The 18,224-nt window shown below is 45.7% G+C and overlaps 1 protein-coding gene and 7 non-coding genes across 8 annotated transcripts; all 8 read left to right on the forward strand.

Annotated features, from left to right (window-relative positions):
* The first annotated feature begins 266 nt into the window (after positions 1-266).
* On the forward strand, positions 267-361 carry TRNAY-GUA (transfer RNA tyrosine (anticodon GUA)). Its single transcript has 2 exons — positions 267-303; positions 326-361. It is a non-coding gene; the product is annotated as a tRNA-Tyr (tRNA).
* A 178-nt stretch (positions 362-539) lies between these two features.
* On the forward strand, positions 540-634 carry TRNAY-GUA (transfer RNA tyrosine (anticodon GUA)). Its single transcript has 2 exons — positions 540-576; positions 599-634. It is a non-coding gene; the product is annotated as a tRNA-Tyr (tRNA).
* Positions 635-6,106: 5,472 nt separating this feature from the next.
* Positions 6,107-6,201, forward strand: TRNAY-GUA (transfer RNA tyrosine (anticodon GUA)). Its single transcript has 2 exons — positions 6,107-6,143; positions 6,166-6,201. It is a non-coding gene; the product is annotated as a tRNA-Tyr (tRNA).
* Positions 6,202-6,379: 178 nt separating this feature from the next.
* TRNAY-GUA (transfer RNA tyrosine (anticodon GUA)) lies at positions 6,380-6,474 on the forward strand. Its single transcript has 2 exons — positions 6,380-6,416; positions 6,439-6,474. It is a non-coding gene; the product is annotated as a tRNA-Tyr (tRNA).
* Positions 6,475-6,652: 178 nt separating this feature from the next.
* TRNAY-GUA (transfer RNA tyrosine (anticodon GUA)) lies at positions 6,653-6,747 on the forward strand. The gene is made up of 2 exons: positions 6,653-6,689; positions 6,712-6,747. It is a non-coding gene; the product is annotated as a tRNA-Tyr (tRNA).
* Positions 6,748-6,925: 178 nt separating this feature from the next.
* Positions 6,926-7,020, forward strand: TRNAY-GUA (transfer RNA tyrosine (anticodon GUA)). Its single transcript has 2 exons — positions 6,926-6,962; positions 6,985-7,020. It is a non-coding gene; the product is annotated as a tRNA-Tyr (tRNA).
* Positions 7,021-12,533: 5,513 nt separating this feature from the next.
* Positions 12,534-12,628, forward strand: TRNAY-GUA (transfer RNA tyrosine (anticodon GUA)). The gene is made up of 2 exons: positions 12,534-12,570; positions 12,593-12,628. It is a non-coding gene; the product is annotated as a tRNA-Tyr (tRNA).
* A 2,018-nt stretch (positions 12,629-14,646) lies between these two features.
* LOC129382130 (uncharacterized) lies at positions 14,647-18,136 on the forward strand. The gene has a single exon (XM_055065528.2). It carries the CDS (start codon positions 16,391-16,393, stop codon positions 17,666-17,668), a length of 1,278 nt encoding a protein of 425 aa, XP_054921503.1. The 5' UTR covers positions 14,647-16,390; the 3' UTR covers positions 17,669-18,136.
* The last annotated feature ends 88 nt before the right edge of the window (positions 18,137-18,224 follow it).

Below are 18,224 nucleotides of genomic sequence, written 5' to 3' on the forward strand. Positions count from 1 at the left end.
TGTATGTCATTATGTGAAGAAAGAAAAAAAAGGTGATGCAAGGGAAACGGGTATCCATACGTCGCTGGTTCGAATCCGGCTCGACGGACTTTTTTATTTGCAGCGATTCCTCGCGCTTTATCTCATGCATTGCTTATACCTTCCCCTTCTTTTTTTGCAGCTTTCTTAAACACACCTTTGTTTACGTAACTTCTTGCTTGATCTCCTTCATGAGCGCCATTAGTAAATACTCAAGAAATGAGATCGGAAAGTAGCGTCTGTCGCTTTCGTTGATAGCTCAGTTGGTAGAGCGGTGGACTGTAGGAGTGATGCAAGGGACACAGGTATCCATAGGTCGCTGGTTCGAATCCGGCTCGACGGACTTTTTTATTTGCAGCTATTCCTCGCGCTTTATCACATGCATTGTTTATACCTTCCCCTTTTTTTTTTGCGGCTTTCTTAAACACACCTTTGTTTAAGCAACTTCTTGCTTGATCTTCTTCATTAGCGCCAATAGTAAATACTCAAGAAATGAGATCGGAAAGTAGCGTCAGTCGCTTTCGTCGATAGCTCAGTTGGTAAAGCGGTGGACTGTAGGAGTGATGCAAGGCAAACAGGTATCCATAGGTCGCTGGTTAGAATCCGGCTCGACGGACTTTTTTATTTGCAGCCATTCCTCGCGCTTTATCGCATGCATTGTTTATACCTTCCCCTTCTTTTTTTGCGGCTTTCTCAAACACGCCTTTGTTTAAGCAACTTCTTGCTTGATCTTCTTCATGGGCCCCAATAGTAAATACTCAAGAAATGAGATCGAAAAGCAGTGGCACTTGATACCCTCGATAGCTCAGTTGGTGATTCTACTTCCGGCTACCGTTCGGTGCGGACGCAGAATGACTTGTTCCGGTGGGGCGGTGTTTGCGGCTCAGCCGAGCCGCGGAAACATGTTTATTGGCGATGAAGACAAAGAATACCAAGTTGTTTTGCCGCAATTGCCTACAGGACCCTGCGTTTGGACTACTGCGTTCTTTCACGGGGACGAGAGGGCAAGGCCATTTCGCGCCGAAGATTTCCGGGACATGCTGCCTCGTCTGGGACTACTGCCCGAGGTTGTCACCTTGTGGGCGTTCCAGATCAACCACGTTTGGGCGGCTACGTTCAGGAACTCGGAGTCTACGAAAAAAATGTTGGCGTGCGGCGAAGCTGAGGTAAAAGAGAGAAGGTGCCTAGTGTTGGACCCGGCTAACCAGGAGATACGCGTGAAGGTCTTCTGGCTCCTTCACCATGTCCCAGACAAAGACGTCCACGCGGTACTCGCAGCATATGGAAAAGCCGGTCAGGTGACCAGACAACGCTGGCGTGTGCAAGGCATCACGGACAAAGGTTCGACAACGCACACCGTAACCTTGAAGCTGAAGGCGGGCGTGACCATTGAGGATCTGCCACATCAGTTTCGAGTAGCCGGTATGATGGCACTTCTCGTAGCCCCTGGTAGGGCTCCCTTATGCTTGAGGTGCAACCGCATGGGACACATCAGGAGGGATTGTCGCGTACCGCGCTGCTCTATTTGCCGGCGCTTTGGCCACGACGAGAGCCAGTGTGTGCGGACGTATGCGAACATCGCAGGCCCCGCAAAGTCTGACGAGGTAGTACAAGAGCACGTCATGGATGCCGCTGATGCCGAGGAAGCGGCTGGTGGGTCCGACGTTACGCAAGGCTCAAAGGCAAAAGTCCTCGCTACGCCTGACGGGGCCAGCAGCACTGTCAAGCATGGAAAGGACGATAAAGTGCAAAGAACAGACGCGGACGTGGAAAAGTCTGCCAAGGACGCAGTGACTAAGGTCGCCACAAAGGACAGCAGCAAAGACAAAAAGAAGACAGAAGCGGAGAAGGCAACCCCTATGGACACCATTGGCCCAAGCGGTACGGCACCGAAGAGGCCCCTTGAGGAGAGCAATGACGGCGAACCAGGGAAAATCAAAGCGGTTCAAAGCGAGCCGCCTTTGAAGACAACCAACGTCCGGCGACCGACCTTCAAGCCGAGGCCGAATGTGCCGCCCGATAGGAAACCGTCGCCGTCAACGCTGACATAGCATGAGAATGTGCCTACAGACGCTTTCCGTTTTTCCTTTTATTCTTTGGTGGTGTGGCGGGGGGGGGGGGGGGGGTTTGCGGGGGAACGGTGGGGTAGCGGGTGACTCCAACAAGACGCAAGTTTCGCGATGGAAATTCATAGATATGGCATCCAACAACGACAGTCCAGAGGATGTTTTTCGCTGCGCTATGCCGGTAAACGTGAGTGTGCAGCGAGTTATGGGCAGTGAATGTAGGCCATGACCGGTCTTTTTCCTTCTTCATAACATAATGAATTCCACCAATGTCGCATTACGTGTTGGAAGTATAAATGTAAGGGGCCTTGGTTCTGAACGTAAACAGTACCAGCTAAGCAGGCTGTTCATGGTAACCGATCTTGACATTATCGCAGTGCAAGAAACTAAAATAGAAAGTGAAGAAGGAACGGAACGTATGGTAGCGGCTTTTCGGCCACGGTATTATGTGTGTGTGTCACATTGTGTAGGGAGGTCTGGTGGGTGCACCCTTTTTGTTCGCAGTTCTCTGGGCGTAGTTATTGAAAGCATGGTTTGTGATATTAATGGACGACAAATAGTGTGCGACTTTGTTATTGGAGCAGTGAAGTGGCGAGCGATATGTGTGTACGCACCTAACAAGGAATGTGAACGCAAGGTTTTCTTTCAATGCCTTAAAAGCCAATTGAAGTGTCAAACCAACATTTTATTGATGGGGGATTTCAACTGTGTGTGTTACGCTGAGGACAGAGTGCTAAGCCCGCCGGTTCACGACGCAAGCGAGCAACTTTTAGCCGCAATTGTTGGCGAAGTGAATCTGGTAGATGTGGGCCATGTCATGGGAAATGGTACGAATACAAGGTTCACGCATTTTCAAAGAGTCAGCCACGCACGATTAGACCGAGTGTATATGTCTGCTGATTTGATTCCAACGTGTAGACACTATGAGGTAAAATCTGTGTCATATAGTGACCACTGTTTAGTTATGTTTGCGTTGGGCCCTAGAAAACAAAAATTTAATTGGGCGTTGTGGAAATTAAACTCTAAGCTACTAGATGATGATGTTTTTGTTCAGAAAATTAAAGATCATATTCAGAACCTATGAGAAAAGGACGATCAAAGTATTGCAGAAGCATGGGAATGTTTCAAGCAGGAAACGAAGTTAATGGCAATGAAAAGATCATGCACTTTACGACGGGAGGAACAAAGAAAACAAAAAGAGTTGCAGTGTCAACTTAACTTCTACTTAACAATGGAAGGTGCTTGCCCAGGTAGCTTTGCGAAGGGAATAAAAGAAGTAAAAGCTCAGTTAGAAAGCGGCGATCAAGAGAAATATCGAGGTGCGTTTATACGTGCGCGCGCAGAAAGATTATGGTGCGGTGAAGTACCGACCAAAAGAGCTCTGTCGGACGAAAAGGGATACGCTTCACGAAAGGAGATAAGGGCCATCACATATGGAAACGCAATTGTACATGAAAACCAACACATTAAGCGGGCTTTTTATGAATAGTACAGCGAGTTGTTAGGCAGTAAACGCGACCACTCGGAAGGTTTCGACAGTGAATTTTTAAGGCTTCTTCCAAAGTTGGATGAGGACGCACGGCAGAACCTTGAGCAGCCAATTACTATCGCAGAAATAGAACAAGCAATAAATGAGTTAGCTGTAGGTAAAGCGCCAGGGCCAGACGGATTAGGCGCCGCTTTTTATAAGGCTTTGAAAAAGGAAATGGCAATAATTTTGCATCAATTAATTAATGAGGCACATGAGAAACAAGTTCTACCACCTTCGTTTCGTGAGAGCCATGTGGTATTAATATCAAAGAGTCAAGACCATCAAACTCTACTCTCGGTGCGGGCATATCGTCCCTTTAGCCTTACAAATACAGACTACAAGATATACACGAAAGTTCTCGGGAGGCGACTACAGTCGGTCATACAGAAGTTAGTTGGACCACACCAAACGTGTGGAATAAAAGGACGGTCCATTATAACAAACATTCATGTGGTACGGACGGTCCTTGAGTGTTGTGATGCCTTTTCATAGAAGGTGGCAATATTACAGTTGGACCTTGAAAAGGCATTCGATAGGGTGGCGCATAAAATCCTTTTTCTTATACTTGAACATGTGAACGTTGGATGTATGTTACTAGAAGGTGTTAAAATGTCTTATGATCAAATAGTTTCTAAGATTATATTTAATAATACATTATCAGAAAATATACAACTCCAATCTTCTTTGAGACAAGGTTGCTGTTTGTCACATTTGGTTTTTGCATTATATTTAGAGCCATTTTGGTTAAAGGTACTTTTGTGTAGTGAAATCGAAGGTTATCGGGTAGGCACGAGTGAAATAAAGATACTAGCATACGCAGATGACGTTGCAGTGTTATGCCGGGATAAAGAAAGCGTTAATAAAGCGGTTGATGTGGCAAAAAGGTTTTGTAAAATGTCAGGAAGTGTCATTAATTGGGGAAAATCAGTAGGCATATTGCATGGGGTTTGGGAACATTTTCCCAGTGAAGTGGAAAGTGTACAGTGGACGACTACCCCTATGAGGTACCTCGGTGTACCGCTACAAAATTTTCGGGACACGAAATATTACTGGAAAAAACAATGCACAGAAGTGAAGGAAAAAACAAAACAATTTGGTGGGAGGTACCTTTCCATGTTCGCGAGAGCAACCATATGCAACCTCTTTCTCGTCGCCAAGATTTGGTTCGTGCTACAGGCGATATGCGCATCAAGAACGAGCATACAAAAACTGCACCGGGAATTTGCCGTATTTATCTGGGGATCTGTGTGGGAACATACCAGCCGCACCAATTTGTTCACATCGGTTAAACGAGGCGGCCTGGGCCTAGCTCACTGGTTCTTGAAGCAAGTGGTTTCACGTTTTATGTTCTTGCGCGATCAACAAAATGAATTCTTATTAACTGTGTTTCAGGAACGTCTGAGTGACGCTTTACCAAATTATATTGTGTCAACACGACTAGCGAGAACAACTATCAAGGGCTTTCTGCGTGAAGTTGTATGGGCGTACCAATTCTTGTGCACGCGTTTTTCTTTAGAGTATTTAAGCAGTGGGAAGCGAAAGAAACTCTACAAAGATGTTGTCGACACATTGCTGCCTACACCTATATATAGGACCAAGTTTTGTATAGAAAATGGAGCAAATGTGCTAAAAAGGGTAAAGCGGATGCCGGTGCGCTCGTCAGCCAAGTCCTTTTTCTTTCAACTTCACAGCGAAACGCTACCGGTTAAGCCATGGCTCTAACAAAAAGGCTTGTTTGTAGCATGGTCAGTCAACTGTTTAATATGCAGAAAACCAGAAACAATAGAGCACATGTTCCTGGACTGCCCAGATGCAGTATTCTTGTGGGACATTTTGCAACGAGCTTTAAAAAAGGAGCTACCGGTGACGCCGTACGGAATACGCTTTCTCCCTACATCAAATGACGATGGAGTCCCTCATGATATGTTCATGTTATTGTGTCTACACAGTCTATGGAAAACACGAATGGCGATACGCCATGAGCATATTAAGACTCAGTCTTCAAGGGAAAACCTTATTGAGAGCATAGTCGTCATGCGGGATGTGTACAAGGCAAGAAACGAGGGCAATGAGTGGATTTCAGTATTAGATGAGCTGGCATCTATGAAATGCTTTTAAATACCTCGCGTCAGCCTCAGAGTGGCAGGCGCTTTTAAAATTTTTTCTTGCAGTGTTTTGTTCATATTTGTATGTATTGCAAACCGGCAACAAAGAAGAAAAAAGTTATCTCAGTTGGTAGAGCGGTGGACTGTAGGAGTGATGCAAGGGAAACAGGTATCCATGGGTCGCTGGTTCGAATCCGGCTCGACGGACTTTTTTATTTGCAGCCACTCCTCGCGCTTTATGACATGCATTGTTTATACCTTCCCCTTTTTTTTTTTGCGGCTTTCTTAAACACACCTTTGTTTAAGCAACTTCTTGCTTGATCTTCTTCATGGACGCCAATAGTAAATACTCAAGAAATGAGATCGGAAAGTAGCGACAGTCGCTTCCGTCGATTGCTCAGTTGGTAGAGCGGTGGACTGTAGGAGTGATGCAAGGGAAACAGGTATCCATAGGTCGCTGATTCGAATCCGGCTTGACGGACTTTTTTATTTAGAGCCATTCCTCGCGCTTTATGACATGCATTGTTTATACCTTCCCCTTCTTTTTTTGCGGCTTTCTTAAGCACACCTTTGTTTAAGCAACTTCTTGCTTGATCTTCTTCATGGACGCCAATAGTAAATACTCAAGAAATGAGATCGGAAAGTAGCGACAGTCGCTTCCGTCGATAGCTCAGTTGGTAGAGCGGTGGACTGTAGGAGTGATGCAAGGGAAACAGGTATCCATAGGTCGCTGGTTCGAATCCGGCTTGACGGACTTTTTTATTTAGAGCCATTCCTCGCGCTTTATGACATGCATTGTTTATACCTTCCCCTTCTTTTTTTGCGGCTTTCTTAAACACACCTTTCTTTAAGCAACTTCTTGCTTGATCTTCTTCATGGACGCCAATAGTAAATACTCAAGAAATGAGATCGGAAAGTAGCGTCAGTCGCTTCCGTCGATAGCTCAGTTGGTAGAGCGGTGGACTGTAGGAGTGATGCAAGAGAAACAGGTATCCATAGGTCGCTGGTTCGAATCCGGCTCGACGGACTTTTTTATTTGCAGCCACTCCTCGCGCTTTATGACATGCATTGTTTATACCTTCCCCTTCATTTTTTGCGGCTTTCTTAAACACACCTTTGTTTAAGCAACTTCTTGCTTGATCTTCTTCATGGACGCCAATAGTAAATACTCAAGAAATGAGATCGGAAAGTAGCGAGAGTCGCTTCCGTCGATAGCTCAGTTGGTAGAGCGGTGGACTGTAGGAATGATGCAAGGGAAATAGGTATCCATAGGTCGCTGGTTCGAATCCGGCTCGACGGACTTTTTTATTTAGAGCCATTCCTCGCGCTTTATGACATGCATTGTTTATACCTTCCCCTTCTTTTTTTGCGGCTTTCTTAAACACACCTTTGTTTAAGCAACTTCTTGCTTGATCTTCTTCATGGGCGCCAATAGCAAATACTCAAGAAATGAGATCGGAAAGTAGCGTCAGTCGCTTCCGTCGATAGCTCAGTGGTGATTCTACTTCCGGCTTCCGTCCGGTACGGTCGTGGAATGTCGAGCTCCGCAGGAGCGGCTGTTGCGGCCCGTTCGAGCCGCAGAATCAGGTGTTCGGAAACGACTCAACAGCATTATCAACTTGTTTTGCCACATCTGCCATCAGGAACTACTGTACTTACTACTGTGTTCTTACACGGTGACTTGAAGGCAAGGCCTTATCGCGTCGAGCATTTTCGCGATGCACTAGTCCGCCATCAGCTCATGTCGGAAGTTGTTGCCCTCGGGGCCTACCAAATGAACCACGTCTGGGCCATCACCTTCAAAGACGTTCAAGGCAAGAAGAAGCTTTCGTCTACCAACACTTTTAGCGTGAAAGACCGCCGTTGTGCTGTGATAGACCCCTGCAACCAAGATGTGAGAATGAAGTTGTACTGGCTTCTCCACACCACGCCCGATGAAGACGTCAAAGCAGCCCTGGCACTATTCGGAACCGTGACCGAAATCTCCAGAGAAAAATGGCGTGTTACCGGTTGCAACGACAATGGGTCACATACACGCCTAGTGTCGTTGCATTGGAAGGCAGGGACGTCAGTCGAAGACCTGCCGCACCAGGTGCGAGTAGGGGAGGATTATGCTCTAGTCATCGTGATGATGATGATGATGATGTGTATTGTTTAATGGCGCAAGGGCCAGGTATGGCCAAAGAGCGCCATGACAGATGGTAGTGTTAACTATGTATTATGGAAGATGTGACTTGGCTGTAAAGTGGCCTAAAAATAGTCGCTGTAAAGTGCGTAAAATCTACGTGCTATAAAATTATGGCGATGATTGATGATGATGATGATGATGTGTTGTGTTTAGTGGCGCAAGGGCCAGGTTTGGCCAAAGAGCGCCATGACAAGTGTTAATGTTGATGTATTATGGAAGATGTGACTTGGCTGTAAAGTGGCCTCTAGTCATCGTGCCAGGAAGGCCTCCGCTTTGCCTGCGGTGTCATTGTACTGGCCATATACGTCGCGAATGTCGCGTGCCGCGCTGTGGGCTGTGTCACCGCTACGGCCACGAAGAGACCCAGTGCGTGCGTAGCTACGCGAACGTCACGGGGCCGGGTCGTAGCGACATATTAGACGAACACCTGATGGATCAGGTCGACGGCGAAGAGACAGCAGCAGCAAGCGAAACACATCCCAGCGAGGACAAGACGCCTGAGGCCACGCCCCCCGATGTAGACGAAGAGCAGAAACTTCACAGTGCCACTGAGGAACTACCGCAAAAGCTTACCCCTGCAAACGATACCGTAAGCGTAACTACTGTCAAAGAGCCTGGGCCCAGCAAAACACGGGAAGGCGAGAAGGAAGAAATGTGCACCGACGTCACTATGGGAACGCCGGCTACGGCTGTTACTAAGCGCTCGCGAGAAAAAGCGAGCAGCGACGACCATGCTCCGACTCAAAGTGTGCAGAAGAACCTCCCTCCAAAACAGCGTCCACCCGTAGGTCTAGCTTCAAGCCAAAACCTACCGTGCCACCAGACAGGAAACCAGCGCCGTCCATGCCCCCGCGTTAGCGGGAGCATGGTTCGGCTAATCACTTCGTTGCGGGACCGGTGAAAGACTTACATCTACAATGGACAATCACGGACGGCAACTCAACCGAGCGACGGGCTGCATCGGGTGCAGCAAAGACAGCAGTGGTCACTGGTCTAGCGTTGTAAGTTTCCACTCATCTGAACAGCATCTTGTGTCGGTTTGTGTAAACTTCACTTACAATGGCCGTTAATCCTGGAATAGCCCTTCGTGTTGCAACACTAAACGTACGCGGCTTCGGAGCCCGAAGGCGGCAACTTAAACTGAGCCGCCTGTTATTAGAAAATGATATCGACATTCTAGCTATCCAGGAAACAAAAATTGAAAGCGAGGAACAAACTGATGTGATGGTGGAAATCTATCGGTCAAGATATAATCTCTGTGTGTGCCACGCCGTGGGTAAATCAGGGGGATGCGCAATTTTCTTGCGTCACTCCGTCGGAATTGTAGAGCAGTCTGTCATCGCTTCTGAAAGTGGTCGCTTAGTAGTTTGCGATTTTTATGTTAAAGAGGCACTATGGCGAATTATTTGCATTTATGCACCAAACAAAGCTAGTGAGCGTTTAGATTTTTTCCGATACATCGAAACCTTCTTGAAATGCGAAAGAAATGTGTTACTATTAGGGGACTTCAATTGTGTATGCATGGCTGAAGACAACGCCAAGAACCTACCGATACATGATAAGAGCGCATTGCAACTTAGCGCAATCGTTCAGGAATACGACCTAATTGATACAGGCGATGTACTGCGAGAAAAGCGAGTTCACGCATTTCCAAGGCACAAGCCACGCCCGACTTGATCGAGTATATCTGAGAGCAAGCCTCTTATCTTTTTGCACAACATATGCCGTTAAGCATGTAAGCTTTAGCGATCATAGCTTAGTGACTGTTACAATAGGCACAAAGCGTAAAACGAGCACCTTTAATTGGGACCTCTGGAAATTCAATGATAGCCTCCTGCAAGACGAAATCTTTATCGAAGTAATAACGGCAAAAATTAAAGAAATGCAGGAAAACGACTTCATCAGCCCCGTCGAGTTGTGGGAGCACTTTAAGTGTGAAGTTAAGATGAGCGCAATCGCAAGAGCTAGTGTCGTGCGCTACAAGGCAAGACAGAAAGAAACCGGGTTGCAGCGTACTCTAGACTATCTCTTAAATGCGGAAAGCACTGTGGTCCCCGCCTGCTTGCAAACAAAGTTAAAGAACTCAAAAGGCAACTTGAGATTATTGATTCGGAAAAATATCAAGGTGCGATGATGAGGTCGCGTGCCGAGCGGCTCTGGATGGGCGAAACACCCACCAAGCGAGCGTTAAGCGACGAAAGAAGCTACGCTACGAGAAATGCAATAACAGAGCTGCGCTACCAAGGTGCGCTTTCCACAGACCAAAATGTTATCGAACGAGCGCTAGTGCAACGTTTCAGAAACTTGCTAGGCTGCGGGGCGAATGTGCGAGAGGGCTTTGACACCCATTTTCTGAAATTAATGCCACGATTAAAAGATGAAGTAAAAACACAACTTCAAAGACCAATAAGCGTTAGTGAACTGGAAAATGCGATAGATGACTTGCCTACAGGGAAAGCTCCGGGGCCCGACGGGCTTGGTGCCGCTTTTTATAAATTCTTTAAGCATCAAATGGCAAAAATGCTCCTCAGAGTTATAGAAGAAGCTTATGAATCCAAAATGATGCCTCCGTCATTTAAATGAAGCCACGTCGTACTACTACCAAAGACCAAAGACCCTGTAAAATTACTGTCACCCGAAGCATACCGACCCATAAGTCTAACTAACACGGATTATAAGGTTTTTATGAAAGTTATAGCTAAGCGACTTCAGTCCGTTATTACAAACTTTGTCGGTGAACATCAAACTTGTGGAATCAAAAGGAGAACCATACTCACGAATATTCATGTGACCAGAAGTATATTGGAACTATGTGACCTAATGCACGGACGGGTAGCCATGATTCAACGCGACTTAGAAAAAGCTTTCGATAAGGTAACCCACAGCATTCTTTTCTCCCTCTTAGAACACATCAACGTAGGTGCCATCATTTATGATGGAGTAAAAATGGCCTACACTGGCTGTCCTTCGAAACTAATTATTAATAAAAAATTAACCGAAAGCATTACAGCATACTCTGGTGTAAAACAGGGATGCCCTGCCAGTTCATTGCTATTTGCAATTTACATCGAACCGCTGTGTTTAAATATAATTATGAATAAAAAGATACGCGGTTTCCGGCTCTTATAACGTGAAATAAAGGTCTTATCCTTTGCTGACGATATCGCAGTATTCTGCACTGATAAGGAAAGTATTCAGGAAGCTATGCATACCGCAAGAACTTTCTGCAGCCTTACAGGAAGTGCAATAAGCTGGCAAAAATGCTTAGGTTTTTGGCATGGTGAATGGGAATCTACGCCAGAAATTTCCGACACTATAAATTTCAGGGAGACACCTGCTACTTACCTCGGCGTACCACTCGAACATTACCGCGACACGACCGAGCAGTGAACAGCAGATACTGATTGGGCAAGCGAGCAAACAAGAAACTGGGGAGGACGGAACCTCTCAATGTTTGCGCGTGCAACTGTGTGTAACTCATTCCTCGTGGCTAAAGTGTACCATATGTTGCAAGTATTATTTATGTCTAGGATGTGTGTCCAAAAATTGCACAGGATATTCGCAATGTTTGTTTGGGGATCGGGATGGGAACGTACAAGCAGGCTAAACTTATTTCATTCCGTGAATAACGGAGGTCTTGGTTTGTGTAACTTGTTTTTAAGACAAGTAGTCTCAAGGTTCATTTTCCTACGCGACCAAAGGAATGCCTTTCCACAAACTATTATACACGTCCAACTACACAATGCCTTATCTGAGTTCATTTTTACATCATTTGGAACACCACAAGTAGTGGTGAAAGCATATATGCGCGAAGTGGTAAGCGCTTTTCGTTTGCTCAAAGCCCATTTTTCACTTGAATATTTGTCTGTTGTCGGCCGGAAGAAATTGTATAAAGACCTCGTGGATATTTTGTGCCCCGTGCCTATATACCGCTCAACATACACTCTAGGGCCTGAACGCAATGCCTTGAAACGTGTAAAAAAAATGTCTATCAGGCCGACTACCAAATCTTTCTTCTTTCTTGTGCACAGTGGCACACTTCCCGTAAAACCATGGCTAAGAGAGAAGGGTTTGTTTGTACCATGGAGTTTCGATTGCGGAATATGCCATAAACCGGAAACTATAGACCATATATTTCTAGATTGTTGGGACTCAGTGTTCTTGTGCGACATCCTACAAAGAACCATCAAAAAAGAATTCCCTCTGACACCATTCGGTATTCGCTTTCTGCTTTTGAAGAGACGGGAGACGTGCCCTGCGACACAATAATGTTGCTCTGCATGCACAGTGTCTGGAAGACAAGAATGGATGTAAGGCATGAAGCTCTCCAACCTCGTTCTGCTCAGGAATATTTCGTGGAAAACATCCTGCACCTACGTGACATACATAAGGCCAAAGGGGAGCCACCAGCGTGGCTACCCATATTAGACAAATTAGCCACAGTTCGGTTCCCCTAACCAAGCTGCTTTACCCAATATGCAGCCGGTGTTTTTACCAAAGTACAACTACCTCTTTCTGTTTTTAACTCTAACGCGTGGGATGTTCTACTGAGAGCAAACGTGTTACCTTTTTGTACGTGCGTTGTGCGTAAAACAGGTAATAATAAAAATAAAATATAAAAAAAACCGTCGATAGCTCAGTTGGTAGAGCGGTGGACTGTAGGAGTGATGCAAGGGAGACAGGTATCCATAGGTCGCTGGTTCGAATCCGGCTCGACGGACTTTTTTATTTGCAGCGATTCCTCGCGCTTTATGACAAGCATTGTTTATACCTTCCACTTCTTTTTTTGCGGCTTTCTTAAACACACCTTTGTTTAAGCAACTTCTTGCTTGATCTTCTTCATGGGCGCCAATAGTAAATACTCAAGAAATGAGATCGGAAAGTAGCGTCAGTCGCTTCCGTCGATAGCTCAGTCCCAACCAAGCGTGCACTGGGAGACGAAAGATCGAAATCAAAAGAATTTGCTATCGTGATGAAGTCACGACTGATCAAAATGTGATCCAGAAAGCATTTGTTGAAAGATACACGGGTTTGCTGGGGTGTAAGACACCTGTACACAAAGGCTTCTTTACAGAATTTATGCCACTAATGCCGAGGTTGGACGACGATGCGAAAAATACACTGGAAGCTCCCATTAGTGTTAATGAAATCGAAACAGCAATAAAAGAGTTAAGTGTAGGAAAGTCGCCTGGGCCTGATGGCCTTGGCGCGTCATTCTACAAAGCCTTTAAACAGGAATTGGTGAAATACTCTACCATGTTATTAATGAAGCGTATGACAGACGTGGAATACCTCCATCTTTTAAAACAAGCCATATTGTACTAATACCTAAAACAGATGACCCCTCGAAATTACTTTCAGTGGAAGCATATCGGCCGATAAGTCTTGCAAATGTTGATTACAGGATATTCATGAAAGTGTTAGCTAAAAGACTGCAAAGTGTAATAACATTGGTAGTTGGTAAACACCAAACATGTGGCATAAAGGGGATGACAATTTTTACGAATGTTCATACAGCTCGAAGTGTACTGGAGTGCTGTGATATGGTATGCGGGCACGTGGCGATGGTACAGCTAGACCTTGAGAAAGCCTTTGATAGGGTAGCGCACGAGGCGATCTTTAGATTACTCGAATATACTAACGTTGGCAAGGTGGTCCTAGATGGGGTAAAAATGGCTTACACTGATTGTACTACCAATCTAATAATTAATAAGACATTAAGTGATCGAATATCAGTTGTAACTGGTGTGAAACAGGGAGATCCGATTTCAGCATCATTATTTGCAATGTTCTTGAAACCTTTTTGTCTTAAAGTGCAGAACAACCAGAATATACGAGGCTTCCGTTTAGTCACGCATGAAATTAAAATCTTGTCTTACGCAGAGGACATTGCAATTTTTTGTGGAGACAAAACAAGCATTAAAGAAGCAGGAAAAGATGCCAAAGAGTTTTATAGCTTTACTGGCAGTGCCATAAACTGGCAGAAGTGTTTAGGTTTCTGGCACGGAGAATGGGAAGATAAGCCAGAATGCTATGAAAGCATTAAGTTCACAACTGTGCCATCCAGCTACCTTGGTGTTCCGCTTCAATATTATAAAGATGCAACGAGCCAGTGGGCAGAGCCAACTGAAAAAATGAAAGCGCAGACATCAAAGTGAGGCGGACGAAGTATGTCTATTTTCACCCGTGCGACGGTGTGTAACTTGTTTTTGGTAGAGAAAGTGTTTTACATGTTACAAGTGTTGTGTATGTCAAGGATTTGTGTGCAGAAATTGCACAGAATATTTGCTGTTTTTTTTTGTGGGCATCTGGTTGGGAAAGGATGAGTCGTGTAAACTTATTTCATGCGGTGGGGAATGGAGGTGTAAGTTTATCTCATTTGTTCTTGAAACAGGTCGTGTCGAGATTTGTGTTTTTTCGCGACCAAAGTGACGCGTCCTTGCGCACTGTTATTCAACTGCGATTGTATGATGCATTGCCTCATTTTATTGTTACGTCACACACGCTTCGTAATCTAGCTGTGAAAGGATTTATGCGTGAAGTTGTGGATAGTGTCCGTTTTCTGAGAGCGCATTTTTCAGTAGATTATCTCTCAGATGTTTCCAGAAAGAAGCTTTACAAGGACCTTATTTATGTCATGTGCCCTACACCGATTTCTCGTTCAGCATATCATTTAGGACAAGAGCGGAATGTGCTGAAACGTGTAAAAGGTTTTCCTGTGAAGGCTTCAACAAAAACTTTCTTCTTTATGTTACACTGCGGCACACTACCTGTCAAACCTTGGCTCCAGGAAAAAGGTATCTTTGTGCCTGGGAGCGTCAACTGCATCATTTGTAAAAAGCCAGAGACAATAGAGCATATTTTCTTGAATTGCTGGGATTCCATATTCTTATGGGACATCGTACAGAGAACTCCCAAAAAAGATTTGCCATCAACGCCTTTCCGGATACGGTTTCTGCCTTTTGAGCAAACAGAGATGGTGCCGTACGACCTAATAATGTTGTTGTGTATGCACAGTCTCTGGAGGACGCGAATGGCGGTCAGAAATGCAGACCAAGTTGCACGACCAGCAAAAGAGTATTTTGTTGAAAATATTGTATATGTACGTGACGCATACAGATCTTTATGCGAGCCCCCAGAATGGCTATGGATCTTTGACCACCTCACGACAACAAAATACCTTTAACCAAGCTGTATAATGTGTAATACAGCCGGTGTTTTTATCGCCTCATTTTATTGTGAATGTGGTTTTCCTTTGATTTCAAAATTGTGAATTGAGTCATTCCATGTTTTTCTCGTATTGTATCGCTAACAGGCAATAAATAAAAAAAAAAGCAGCAGAGTGGCGCAGCGGAAGCGTGCTGTGCCCAGAACCCAGAGGTCCGTGGATCGAAACCACACTCTGCTACATGTTTCCTTTATTTTATTTTGCTCCCATTTAACAGGAAGAGCTTATCAGCGCAGTAATTTGGTGTCTTATAGACATAATTGCAGTCCGAGTAGTGCTCTCTTGTGCTGCGCGCTCGTGTTTCTCGGCCTAAAAAAAAAAAAAAAAGACTACTCTCGTTAATTACAACTATAAACAAATTTACATCGCATGCAGGAGCAGCAGAGTGGCGCAGCGGAAGCGTGCTGGGCCCAGAACCCAAGAGGTCCGTGGATCGAAACCACGCTCTGATACATGTTTCCTTTATTTTATTTTGCTCCCATTTAACAGGAAGAGCTTATCAGCGCAGTAATTTGGTGTCTTATAGACATAATTGCAGTCCGAGTAGTGCTCTCTTGTGCTGCGCGCTCGTGTTTCTCGGCCTAAAAAAAAAAAAAAAAAAAAGACTACTCTCGTTAATTACAACTATAAACAAATTTACATCGCATGCAGGAGCAGCAGAGTGGCGCAGCGGAAGCGTGCTGGGCCCATAACCCAGAGCTCCGTGGATCGAAACCACACTCTGCTACTTGTTTCCTTTATTTTATTTTGCTCCCATTTAACAGGAAGAGCTTATCAGCGCAGTAATTTGGTGTCTTATAGACATAATTGCAGTCCGAGTAGTGCTCTCTTGTGCTGCGCGCTCGTGTTTCTCGGCCTAAAAAAAAAAAAAAAAAAAGACTACTCTCGTTAATTCCAACTATAAACAAATTTACATCGCATGCAGGAGCAGCAGAGTGGCGCAGCGGAAGCGTGCTGGGCCCAGAACCCAAGAGGTCCGTGGATCGAAACCACACTCTGATACATGTTTCCTTTATATTATTTTGCTCCCATTTAACAGGAAGAGCTTATCAGCGCAGTAATTTGGTGTCTTATAGTCATAATTGCAGTCCGAGTAGTGCTCTCTTGTGCTGCGCGCTTGTGTTTCTCGCCCTAAAGAAAAAAAAAAGACTACTCTTGTTAATTACAAATATAAACAAATTTACATCGCATGCAGGAGCAACAGAGTGGCGCAGGAGAAAGAAGAAGACGGCGTTCCGAACGGTCACTTTTTTCATGTTCTCCGCTCCAAAGGATTTATCGGCCCTTGGCCGAGGTGCTGCTCAGGCTTCAGCCAGCAGCAATGACTACTGTGTTGTGATACCTCGTATTCCTACCGGTAAGCTGGTTGTGGACTCCGTTTTCCTGCATGCTGACTTAAGTGGTCGACCGTACAGAGCCCAAGACTTCAGAGACGCCCTTCGGAACGTTATTGACCTGAAGAAAATAAGTTCCATCGGACAATTTCAGATGTCGCACGTGTGGATGGTGACGTGCAAATCAGGGATGACAAAATCAAAGCTAGTCGCATGCGGGGAATTATCCGTAAAAGGTAGACGCTGCGTCGTCATTGATCCTGAGCCCACGGAAGTTAAAATGAAGCTTTTGTGGCTTCCTGAGCGTTTGGAAGATGACTACATTCGAGATGCGCTCCAGGCTTACGGGAAAGTCAAGTCTATATCAGCAGAAAGCTGGAGAGTATCGGAGATGGAGCAAATGCGTACGTTAAATCGGGACGTGGTGTTGACTCTTGCCGATGGAGTGAGCGTGGGAGACGTTCCACATCTACTACCTGTTTGTGGGGTGCAGAGTCTCGTATTAATTCCAGGCCGGCCCCCACTTTGTCTGCGCTGTAACAAGGTGGGGCACATTCGTCGAAACTGCAGAACCCCACGTTGTGAAACCTGCCGGCGCTTTGGCCACACAGCTGAAGAATGTGTCGTAACATACGCCGATAAGTTACGACACAGAACAAAGCCTCCGGATGAAAGCTTGCAAGAGCACATAATGGACGTTACGGAGGTTCTTGACGCGACGGGAGACGTGCCCTCTTCTGCGGAGACCCGCTGTGCCAGTAAGGCCCCTCTGCCTGTTAAAGACAGTCACAATGGCATCGCAGAACTGCCCGTACAAAAAGAAAGTAGCGAAGAGAAAGATGACCAACCGAAGCAACAACCCAAAGGAGCACCCGCTACCACGGAGCCAGCTTCTGCCCAGCAAGCGAATGAGGGAGCCGGAGGTGACTCATCTGATGCACCCAAGCATCTGGACACGTGCGCTGAGCCGGCAGAGGACAGACGAAGTAACGCGGATACTTCAGTTCCGAAGCGCCGTGCGACTAACAGATCGGAATCAAGCACAGACAGCGAGACGACCAGTACCACAAGAAAAGCACGTCGCCGCAAAACATCGAAACACTCAGGAAAGTGCCGACGATCACGGTCCAGAAGGCCAGGTGGGGTTTCGGAGGGAGCCTCACCGTTGCCCTCTAGGACTGATCACATAGATCATTAGGTCCAAATAGTTGGTAGTCACCATGGCCCTGTCCCAGCAACTTCTATTCGCAACCTTGAACGTACGAGGCCTTAGGTCTTTGCAGAAACAGGCGCAGCTTCGCCGGCTTTTGTCTAGGAGGCGCCTCGACTTCGTCGCCGTGCAGGAGACGAAGATTGAGAGTGACGACGAGACAGAAAGGGCTTTGCGACCTTTTCTGTCTGAGTATAATGTTTGCGTTTCACACGCTCTTGGTTTATCCGCGGGCTGTTTCCTGTTTCTGAAAAAGAGCCTACTTTATTCAGCATTTAGTTATCATGTCGACACTGAAGGTCGATATATATGTTGTGATTTTGTGTTGCAGGGTGTGCCATGGCGCATAGTCAACGTCTATGCATTTAATGACGCTGCAAAACGAACTCTTTTATTTGATACTGTGTCTAGTCTATTGGACTGTGATCGCTGCATTGTTTTAATGGGAGATTTCAATTGTGTATGTGATCCGAACGATCGAAGCGGCTTTAACCCTCAGCGGGACAGGAGTGGTGAAGTTTTGTCTAACATAATAGAAAATTCA

This window comes from Dermacentor andersoni, chromosome 1 (genome assembly GCF_023375885.2).
Source record: "Dermacentor andersoni chromosome 1, qqDerAnde1_hic_scaffold, whole genome shotgun sequence".
Classification (NCBI taxonomy): Eukaryota; Metazoa; Arthropoda; class Arachnida; order Ixodida; family Ixodidae; genus Dermacentor; species Dermacentor andersoni.